Source organism: Ranitomeya imitator, chromosome 3 (assembly GCF_032444005.1).
Source record: "Ranitomeya imitator isolate aRanImi1 chromosome 3, aRanImi1.pri, whole genome shotgun sequence".
Lineage (NCBI taxonomy): Eukaryota > Metazoa > Chordata > Amphibia > Anura > Dendrobatidae > Ranitomeya > Ranitomeya imitator.
The window spans coordinates 9,116,009-9,128,367 of record NC_091284.1 but is presented as its reverse complement, the minus strand read 5'-3'; the positions used below and the strand labels follow the sequence as shown (position 1 = coordinate 9,128,367).

The 12,359-nt window shown below is 47.7% G+C and overlaps 1 protein-coding gene across 1 annotated transcript in view; it reads left to right on the top strand.

Moving 5' to 3' along the window:
• Nucleotides 1-12,359, top strand: part of SPAG17 (sperm associated antigen 17) — a 259,615-nt gene that overhangs the window by 92,133 nt on the left and 155,123 nt on the right. The window contains exon 2 of the mRNA XM_069760452.1: nt 10,167-10,307. Coding sequence (XP_069616553.1) covers nt 10,167-10,307 — 141 coding nt within the window. The remainder of the gene's footprint in view (nt 1-10,166; nt 10,308-12,359) is intronic.

The window sequence follows — 12,359 nt, the reverse complement described above, 5'->3', positions numbered from 1 at the left end:
GTGGCGTTAACAGACCCATCTGCTAATTGGGAGGAGTGGTATCCAGTTTAATAAACTATATCACAGTGTGGAAACTATGAATATGGCCGCCAAAGTGCTGGAAGATTCTCTCCTGCATGTTTTCAGTAGTTTACTAGTTGATAATTCTCACTCATCTGCTACAAACAGTCTAAACAGTCTGAGAATTCAGCTGATTACAAACATACAGATCCTAAACCAAGTGCACTACATAAATACAGAACAAGAATCAAGTGGATTACACAAATACTGCACCAGAACAAATTTACATAGAAAATGCTTTACCAGTACAAAGCTCAGCACATACAGTCGGTAACAGAAAGAAGCTCAGCACATACAGTGCTAAGCATAAGTGAGTACACCCCATTTGAAAAGTAAGATTGTAATTAGTATCTCACTCAACACACAAATAATCCAAATTTGGACAATTCTGAGTTTCATAGACTAGTTTATCCCTTGTAATAATAACTCATCAAAAAAGCTTGAGATTTACGCAAATTAGTTGCTGAAAACACGATTACACCCCACCTGAAACACTCCTACTTCTAGTATTGGGTGACCTCCATGATGTGTGAGGAGGCACCAAGTCTACTAGGCCTGGAAGGAACAAGGTGGAGACATATTACAAAGACCATCTTTTCCATTCTTCAGAACAAGTTCTTTGGCTTGGATGCTGGTTGGAGAGTGGTGACCACTTCTCTCCAGACCTCCCCATGGGGGTCTGTATGTCAGGAGACACTGACCCACTGAGTCACTGGCACTTGTTCTTCTCCAGAAATGCAGATGTGAGTTTTGTATCATTATCATGTTGGAGAAATGCCGTCTACCGAGGGCCGGAGTGATGGCGGCATCTTATCTGTCACTATAGAGCAGCACATCAATGACTTCATGATCCCATCAATAACATGTAGCCCCTGACACCAGCAGCTCATGTGCCCCCTCCCCGACACCGGCAGCTCATGTGCCCCCCTGACACCTGCAGCTCATGTGCCCCCCCCCCCGACACCAGCAACTCATGTGCCCCCCCGACACCTGCAGCGCCCCCCCCAACACCAGCAGCTCGTGCCCCCCGACACGAGCAGCTCATGTGCCCCCTGACACCTGCAGCTCATGTGCCCCCCCCGACACCAGCAGCTCATGTGCCTCCCAACACCAGCAGCTCATGTGCCCCCCCCGACACCAGCAGCTCATGTGCCCCCCCGACACCGGCAGCTCATGTGCCCCCCAACACCAGCAGCTCATGTGCCCCCCCCGACACCGGCAGCTCATGTGCCCCCCCGACACCGGCAGCTCATGTGCCCCCCAACACCAGCAGCTCATGTGCCCCCCCCGACACCGGCAGCTCATGTGCCCCCCCGACACCGGCAGCTCATGTGCCCCCCAACACCAGCAGCTCATGTGCCCCCCCCGACACCGGCAGCTCATGTGCCCCCCGACACCTGCAGCTCATGTGCCCCCTGACACCTGCAGCTCATGTGCCCCCTGACACCTGCAGCTCATGTGCCCCCTGACACCTGCAGCTCATGTGCCCCCCCGACACCGGCAGCTCATGTGCCCCCGACACCTGCAGCTCATGTGCCCCCCGACACCTGCAGCTCATGTGCCCCCCCGACACCGGCAGCTCATGTGCCCCCCTGACACCTGCAGCTCATGTGCCCCCCCCCGACACCAGCAACTCATGTGCCCCCCCCCCCCCCGACACCTGCAGCGCCCCCCCAACACCAGCAGCTCATGTGCCCCCACATCAGGGCACGACTACCACCAGGCATCACTGGAGTCTCCGTGCAGTTCTTTCTCCTTCTCACCTTTGTGACCATTTTTCTTGGTCTCATCCCCCCAGAATCCCAGTGTCTCCATATTTCTCATCCTGGATTCTCTGTGGACTCCCCCATGCTGCCGTTCCTCTGCAGTGTGCACCGGATTGGGTTCCCTGGTTCAGCTTTTTACCTCTTTCGATAATGGCAGGGAACATACCTGTGGATTTTCTTCCTCCTTCAACTGCTTCCGTGGTGACCTCCATGGTTGCTGGACGTCTCTCTAAGATTCAGCACTTCCAGCTTTCTTACATTTTTCTATCACTTTGCTCCAGTATCTGACTCATCAGTAAAGCGTGACTGATCCTCTTGTAGCTATCACCTTTCTTGTGTACAGAGAGGATTTTTTTTGCTCAAGTCTTGTGACATTTCTCTTCCATGTGGTGCCATTGCTGACAGCATGAAGTGGGCAGGGGTTTTCTGTGTTAGGTATTGCCCATCTGCTGAACACTGGGGTAATGAAGAATTAGATTGACCTGGGGGTGATTTCTTGTTCATTACAATTTTATAGTCTAGCTTTGCTTCAAAGAGTTTTAATGGGGTGTACTCATTTTTGAAATATGGTCTTGAATGAATTTAAAAGGAAAATTACTTTTTTAGGTGCGAAATAACAAATCTTAGTCGCCATTTGTGAGAGTATTCTGTAGTATGGTATCGCATATTAAATGTAGATTCTGAAAGGAAGCTGAAGGTTTTCTGACAAATCTGTTGGGATGTACTCATTTATGTGCAGCACTGTAAATAAGGTAACAGTACCAAGCTCATCACATAAATACCATACCAGTACCAAGCTCAGTACATGAATATGGCACTATAACAAAGTCCTGTATACAAATAAGGTAACAGTGCCAAGCTCATCACATAAATACCGTAACAGTACCACGCTCAGTACATGAATATGGCACTATAACGAAGTCCTGTAGACAAATAAGGTAACAGTACCAAGCTCATCACATAAATACCGTACCAGTACCTCTGCTCAGTACATGAATATGGCACTATAACCAAGTCCTGTATACAAATAAGGTAACAGTACCAAGCTCATCACATAAATACCGTACCAGTACCACGCTCAGTACATGAATATGGCACTATAACCAAGTCCTGTATACAAATAACGTAACAGTACCAAGCTCATCACATAAATACCGTACCAGTACCACGCTCAGTACATGAATATGGCACTATAACCAAGTCCTGTATACAAATAACGTAACAGTACCAAGCTCATCACATAAATACCGTACCAGTACCACGCTCAGTACATGAATATGGCACTATAACCAAGTCCTGTAGACAAATAAGGTAACAGTACCAAGCTCATCACATAAGCTTGGTGGAAAATGAAATGCTAGGTGAAATCCCAAGAAACAATGAAAACCCTATATTAAGGGTCACCAATCTAACCCAAGAAGAGGTGCGAAACCGGCTAAATAAGATTAAAATAGATAAATCTCCGGGTCCGGATGGCATACACCCACGAGTACTAAGAGAACTAAGTAATGTAATAGATAAACCATTATTTCTTATTTTTAGTGACTCTATAGCGACAGGGTCTGTTCCGCAGGATTGGCGCATAGCAAATGTGGTGCCAATATTCAAAAAGGGCTCTAAAAGTGAACCTGGAAATTATAGGCCAGTAAGTCTAACCTCTATTGTTGGTAAAATATTTGAAGGGTTTCTGAGGGATGTTATTCTGGATTATCTCAATGAGAATAACTGTTTAACTCCATATCAGCATGGGTTTATGAGAAATCGCTCCTGTCAAACCAATCTAATCAGTTTTTATGAAGAGGTAAGCTATAGGCTGGACCACGGTGAGTCATTGGACGTGGTATATCTCGATTTTTCCAAAGCGTTTGACACCGTGCCGCACAAGAGGTTGGTACACAAAATGAGAATGCTTGGTCTGGGGGAAAATGTGTGTAAATGGGTTAGTAACTGGCTTAGTGATAGAAAGCAGAGGGTGGTTATAAATGGTATAGTCTCTAACTGGGTCGCTGTGACCAGTGGGGTACCGCAGGGGTCAGTATTGGGACCTGTTCTCTTCAACATATTCATTAATGATCTGGTAGAAGGTTTACACAGTAAAATATCGATATTTGCAGATGATACAAAACTATGTAAAGCAGTTAATACAAGAGAAGATAGTATTCTGCTACAGATGGATCTGGATAAGATGGAAACTTGGGCTGAAAGGTGGCAGATGAGGTTTAAAGGGAACCTGTCACCTGAATTTGGCGGGACTGGTTTTGGGTCATATGGGCGGAGTTTTCGGGTGTTTGATTCACCCTTTCCTTACCCGCTGGCTGCATGCTGGCTGCAATATTGGATTGAAGTTCATTCTCTGTCCTCCATAGTACACGCCTGCACAAGGCAAGATTGCTTTGCGCAGGCGTGTACTATGGAGGACAGAGAATGAACTTCAATCCAATATTGCAGCCAGCATGCAGCCAGCGGGTAAGGAAAGGGTGAATCAAACACCCGAAAACTCCGCCCATATGAACGAAAACCAGTCCCGCCAAATTCAGGTGACAGAGTCCCTTTAACAATGATAAATGTAAGGTTATACACATGGGAAGAAGGAATCAATGTCACCATTACACACTGAATGGGAAACCACTGGGTAAATCTGACAGGGAGAAGGACTTGGGGATCCTAGTTAATGATAAACTTACCTGGAGCAGCCAGTGCCAGGCAGCAGCTGCCAAGGCAAACAGGATCATGGGGTGCATTAAAAGAGGTCTGGATACACATGATGAGAGCATTATACTGCCTCTGTACAAATCCCTAGTTAGACCGCACATGGAGTACTGTGTCCAGTTTTGGGCACCGGTGCTCAGGAAGGATATAATGGAACTAGAGAGAGTACAAAGGAGGGCAACAAAATTAATAAAGGGGATGGGAGAACTACAATACCCAGATAGATTAGCAAAATTAGGATTATTTAGTCTAGAAAAAAGACGACTGAGGGGCGATCTAATAACCATGTATAAGTATATAAGGGGACAATACAAATATCTCGCTGAGGATCTGTTTATACCAAGGAAGGTGACGGGCACAAGGGGGCATTCTTTGCGTCTGGAGGAGAGAAGGTTTTTCCACCAACATAGAAGAGGATTCTTTACTGTTAGGGCAGTGAGAATCTGGAATTGCTTGCCTGAGGAGGTGGTGATGGCGAACTCAGTCGAGGGGTTCAAGAGAGGCCTGGATGTCTTCCTGGAGCAGAACAATATTGTATCATACAATTAGGTTCTGTAGAAGGACGTAGATCTGGGGATTTATTATGATGGAATATAGGCTGAACTGGATGGACAAATGTCTTTTTTCGGCCTTACTAACTATGTTACTATGTTACTATGTAAATACCGTACTAGTACCACGCTCAGTACATGAATATGGCACTATAACTAAGTCCTGTAGACAAATAAGGTAACAGTACCAAGCTCATCACATAAATACCGTACCAGTACCACGCTCAGTACATGAATATGACACTATAACAAAGTCCTGTATACAAATAAGGTAACAGTACCAAGCTCATCACATAAATACCATGCCAGTACCAAGCTCAGTAGATGAATATGGCACTATAACCAAGTCCTGTATACAAATAAGGTAACAGTACCAAGCTCATCACATAAATACCGTACCAGTACCATACTCAGTACATGAATATGGCACTATAACCAAGTCCTGTAGACAAATAAGGTAACAGTACCAAGCTCATCACATAAATACCGTACCAGTACCACGCTCAGTACATGATTATGGCACTATAACCAAGTCCTGTATACAAATAAGGTAACAGTACCAAGCTCATCACATAAATACCGTACTAGTGCCACGCTCAGTACATGAATATGGCACTATAACTAAGTCCTGTAGACAAATAAGGTAACAGTACCTAGCTCATCACATAAATACCGTACCAGTACCACGCTCAGTACATGAATATGACACTATAACAAAGTCCTGTATACAAATAAGGTAACCGTACCAAGCTCATCACATAAATACTGTACCAGTACCACGCTCAGTACATGAATATGGCACTATAACCAAGTCCTGTATACAAATATGGTGACAGTACCAAGTGGGTGGGAGGCATTACCAGGGCGAGGTGCTTGTTGGGACGTCCTGGGTTAGGAGGATATGGTAGCGGCAAAGTGACCAAATCCGTAAAGCCCCAGGAGGTGTGTGATAATATAGCCATATTACCCAGCCTGACTAATAACTAGAAAGGCACCAGCTAAAGGGAAGTAGCAGGGATGCACTTAGGCTAGTGGTGGTGAAGACTAGCAAATGCCAATAATGGTGGCATATCGGGTGATCCTGAGGCCTGAAGTCCTGCTCGAAGCCACTGAGCCTGTAAAATGGTGGAGTGTAGAGCCACCCTTTATAGGACACTACATCAGCTAACCCTTATCCTGGGAGACTTCAACATCCCCATTAACAGCCCCACTTCCACATCTGCATCCCAGCTTCTATCACTAACCACTTCGCTCGGCCTCTCACAGCTCTCAACCTCTGAGACACACAAGGACGGTAACACCCTGGACCTGGTCTTTGTCCGGCTCTGTTCAATCTCCTACCTAGATAACTCACCGCTTCCCCTCTCTGGCCACATTATCTCCTTCACACTCACACATCCTCGCTCACCCTAGCACCCTCCTACCTACCATTCAGTCAGAAATCTACAAGCCATTAACCCTCATACACTTTCAGACTCCCTGCACTCATCATTGTCCCCAATCTCTTCTTTTTCCTGTCCTGATCTGGCTGTACATCACTACAATGACACTCTTAGAAGCACCCTTGACCAAGTAGCTCCCCTCACCCTCAGAACCTCCAAACACAGAGTGACACAGCCCTGGCTTACATCACAAACCCGATTTCTCCAGCGATGCTCTAGGAGTGCTGAACGCTTATGGAGGAAAACACGCACATCAGAAGACTTCATACACTTCAAATTTATGTTAAAAACCTATAACTCTGCCCTTCACCTCGCCAAACAGACCTACTTCACCACCCTGATCTCCTCACTATCCAACAGCCCCAAGAAACTTTTTGACACCTTTCACTCCCTCCTCAGGCCAAAAGCTCAAGCCCCTATCACAGACATCTGTGCTGATGACCTGGCCTCCCACTTTATGGAGAAAATAGACAATATCCGTCAGGAAATCCGCTCCCAGACACCAAGTTCAGTGACTCCCATCCCTCCCTGCATCTCCCCTGGCTCACTCTCCGCATTTGATCCCATCACAGAAGAAGAAGTCTCCAGGCTCCTCTCTTCTTCTCGTCCGACTACATGCTCTACCGACCCCATTCCCTCTCATCTCCTCCAGTCTCTATCTCCAGCCGTCACTACTCACCTAACTACAATCTTTGATCTCTCACTCTCCTCAGGCATTTTCCCATCCTCCTTCAAACACTCTATCATTACTCCGTTACTAAAGAAACCCACCCTCGACCCATCCTGCACAAACAACTGCAGACCGGTCTCCAATCTCCCCTTCATCTCTAAACTCTTGGAGCGCCTAGTCTACTCCCGCCTTACCCGTTACCTCTCCACTCCTTCCCTCCTAGACCCTTCACAGTCCGGCTTCCGCCCCCTACACTCGACAGAAACTGCACTCATCAAAGTGACCAATGACCTTCTGACAGCAAAATGTAACGGTGACCACTCTCTGCTCATTCTTCTCGACCTTTCTGCAGCCTTCGACACTGTTGACCACCCTCTCCTTCTCTCTAGGCTCCAGTCACTAGGCATTAAGGACACTGCTCTCTCCTGGTTCTCCTCCTATCTTTCTGACCGCTCCTTCAGTGTTCGGTTCTCTGGCTCCACTTCATCTCTTCCTCTCGCTGTCGGGGTACCCCAGGGCTCAGTCCTTGGCCCCCTTCTCTTCTCCCTCTACACGGCCCCAATTGGACAGACCATCAGCAGATTTGGCTTTCAGTACCATCTTTATGCCGATGACACACAAGTATATATGTCATCCCCTGACCTTACCCCCGATGTACAGAACGCCACTGACTGTCCGCAGTCTCCAACATCATGTCTGCCCTCTATCTGGAACTCAACCTCTCCAAAACTGAACTTCTGCTCCCACCATCTACTAACCTCCCTAAACCTGACGTTTCCCTCTCCGTGGGTGGCACCATAATAACACCCCCGCAGCAGGCGTGCTGTCTGGGTGTTATGTTTGACTCCGATCTCTCCTTCACCTCCCATATACAATCTCTTGCCTGCTCTTGCCGCTTACGCCTAAAGAACATCTCTAGAATCCGCCCTTTTCTCACTATAAAAACAACAAAAACCCTCACTGTCACCCTGATCCACTCCCGCCTGGACTACTGTAACACTCTACTAATTGGCCTCCCCCTCACTCGACTTTCCCCTCTCCAGTCCATCCTTAGTGCAGCAGCCAGGGTCGTCCATCTGGCTAATCATTACTCGGACACGTCCGCTCTTCACCAGTCGTTACACTGGCTGCCCATTCATTACAGGATACAATTCAAAGTACTTGTTCTCACCCACAAAGCTCTCCACAGTGCGGCACCCCCATACATCTCCTCCCTCATATCTGTCTATCAGCCTAACCGACCGCTGCGCTCTGCAAATTACTTTCGACTAACCTCTGTACTAATCCGTACCTCCCACTCCCGACTCCAAGACTTCTCCCGTGCTGCGCCAATCCTCTGGAATGCTCTACCTCAAGAAATTAGGACCATCCACAATTTGCATAGTTTTAGGCGCTCCCTCAAAACACATTTGTTCAGAGCGGCCTATCATGTTCCCTAATCAGTTATTTTGTTTGTGTAGCCCATTCACTATCCCCATCTACCCCCCACCCCCTGAAGATGGCCGGACCCTCATTGTAAATACATCATTGTATATACACACCTGGGCTTTGTATTTCCCCACCTCATTGTAGACTGTAAGCTCTCACGAGCAGGGACGGCTTATTGTGCTTTAATTATTGTATTGTTAACGTTGTTACTTATGACTGTTGTGTTTGAAGCTGTTAAACTGTAAAGCGCTGCGGAATATGTTGGCGCTATATAAATAAAGATTATTATTATTATTAGAAAGATGTTGGCAGCCGCAGTTGGACGGGGCAGCGTACAGGTGGGCAATCCTTATAGTCTTAGGTGGGCAAGCCTTCTAGACTTCCATAGCAGCATCTGTGTAGAGTAGCGCTGACAAAACTCTTAGGCTACGTTCAGACTAGCGTTGTGCTAGTGTGCGTCGGGTTAGCGTCGGGCGACGCAGCGGCGACGCACGCGTCATGCGCCCCTATGTTTAACATGGGGGACGCATGCGTTTTTGTTTGTTGCGTTTTGCGACGCATGCGTCTTTTTTGCCGCAAGCGTCGGACCAAGAAAACGCAACAAGTTGCATTTTTCTTGCGTCCGATTTTCGGCAAAAAACGACGCACGCGTCGCAAAACGCAGCGTTTTTGCGTGCGTTGCGTCGCCAACGCAGCGGCGCACAACGCTAGTCTGAATGTAGCCTTACAGGGGCGAATCGGGAGCGTTGCATCTCCCCGCTTCCGAAAGCAGACTGTGATTGTTACAACTGGCTCTGCTAAACTGGGAAGAGCAGACGAGCTCTTACGTGAGTCCTAAGGTCTCGGTACTGTCACATGAGCGGTTCTGGGGTGAAGGGTGGTGACCACTCTATGGATGATGAGCAATCCTGGGGTGGAAGGTGGTGACCACTCTATGGATGATGAGCAATCCTGGGGTGGAAGGTGGTGACCACTCTATGGATGATGAGCAATCCTGGGGTGGAGGTTGGTGACCACTCTATGGATGATGAGCAATCCTGGGGTGGAGGTTGGTGACTGCCCTATGGATGATGAGCAATCCTGGGGTGGAAGGTAACAACTGCTCTGTGGCTCATGTGTTGGTACTGTCACATGATGAGTGGTCCTGGAGTGGAGGGTGGTAACCACTCTATGGATGATGAGCAGTCCTGTGGTGGAGGATGGCATCCGCTCTCTGGATGATGAACAGTTTTGCGGTGCAGGGTGGCATCCACACTATGAATGATGAGTGGTCCTGGGCTGGAGGGTGGTGATCACTCTAACAATGATGAGTAGTCTTGCGGTGGAAAGCACTCTGTGGATGACGAATGGTTCTAGGGTGGAGGATAGCGTTCCCTCTATGGATGATGACGAGCGGTTCTTGGATGGAGAGTAGCGACTGCTCTGTGGCTCAGGCATCAGTACTGTCACATTATGACTGGTCCTGGGGTGGAGGGTGGTGACTGCCCGGGGGCTGAGAAGTTTCTTCTGCTTTAAGTCTTAATCTTCTCCATTATTTCAGGACTCGTGGACCGTGGACATTGCTTTTGTGGTTGAGAACCAAGAAGAAGATGAAGTCCACATCAAGGCCCTATCACAAGCCGTGTGTGTCCCTCAACGACGACTGTTCAGCCTGGTGTCATGGCACAATGTTCTACAGCAGGTCCTGTATATATTACTGGTCCAGATATCACCCATTATACCACAGCTAGGCTATACACACCCCACTATACCACACCTAGGCTATACACACCCCACTATACCGCACCTAGGCTATACACACCCCACTATACCACACCTAGGCTATACACACCCCACTATACCACACCTAGACTATACACACCCGACTATACCACACCTAGACTATACACACCCCACTATACCACACCTAGGCTATACACACCCCATTATACCACACCTAGGCTATACACACCCCGTTATACCACAACTAGGCTATACACACCACACTATACCGCACCTAGGCTATACACACCCCACTATACCGCACCTAGACTATACACACCACACTATACCACACCTAGGCTATACACACCCAATTATACCACACCTAGGCTATACACACCCCACTATACCACACCTAGGCTATACACACCCCACTATACCACACCTAGGCTATATACACCCCATTATTCCACACCTAGGCTATACACACCCCGTTATACCACAACTAGGCTATACACACCACACTATACCGCACCTAGGCTATACACACCCCATTATACCACACCTAGGCTATACACACCCAATTATACCACACCTAGGCTATACACACCCCATTATACCACACCTAGGCTATACACACCCAATTATACCACACCTAGGCTATACACACCCCACTATACCACACCTAGACTATACACACCCCACTATACCACACCTAGGCTATATACACCCCATTATTCCACACCTAGGCTATACACACCCTGTTATACCACAACTAGGCTATACACACCACACTATACCGCACCTAGGCTATACACACCCCACTATACCGCACCTAGGCTATACACACCCGACTATACCACACCTAGGCTATACACACCCGACTATACCACACCTAGGCTATACACACCCCACTATACCACACCCCACTATACCACACCTAGGCTATACACACCCCATTATACCACAACTAGGCTATACACACCCCACTATACCACACCCCACTATACCACACCTAGGCTATACACACCCCATTATACCACAACTAGGCTATACACACCTCACTATACCACACCCCACTATACCACACCTAGGCTATACACACCCCACTATACCGCACCTAGGCTATACACACCCCACTATACCACACCCCACTATACCACACCTAGGCTATACACACCTAATTATACCACACCTAGACTATACACACCCCACTATACCACACTTAGGCTATACACACCCCACTATACCACACCTAGGCTATACACACCCCACTATACCGCACCTAGGCTATACACACCCCATTATACCACAACTAGGCTATACACACCCCACTATACCACACCTAGGCTATACACACCCCGTTATACCACACCTAGGCTATACACACCCCATTATACCACACCTAGGCTATACACACCTAATTATACCACACCTAGACTATACACACCCCACTATACCACACCTAGGCTATACACACCCCATTATACCACACCTAGGCTATACACACCTAATTATACCACACCTAGACTATACACACCCCATTATACCACACTTAGGCTATACACACCCCACTATACCACACCTAGGCTATACACACCCCACTATACCGCACCTAGGCTATACACACCCCGTTATACCACAACTAGGCTATACACACCCCACTATACCACACCCAGGCTATACACACCCCATTATACCACAACTAGGCTATACACACCCGACTATACCACACCTAGGCTATACACACCCCACTATACCGCACCTAGGCTATACACACCCCATTATACCACACCTAGGCTATACACACCCCACTATACCACACCCCACTATACCACACCTAGGCTATACACACCTAATTATACCACACCTAGACTATACACACCCCACTATACCACACTTAGGCTATACACACCCCACTATACCACACCTAGGCTATACACACCCCACTATACCGCACCTAGGCTATACACACCCCATTATACCACAACTAGGCTATACACACCCCACTATACCACACCTAGGCTATACA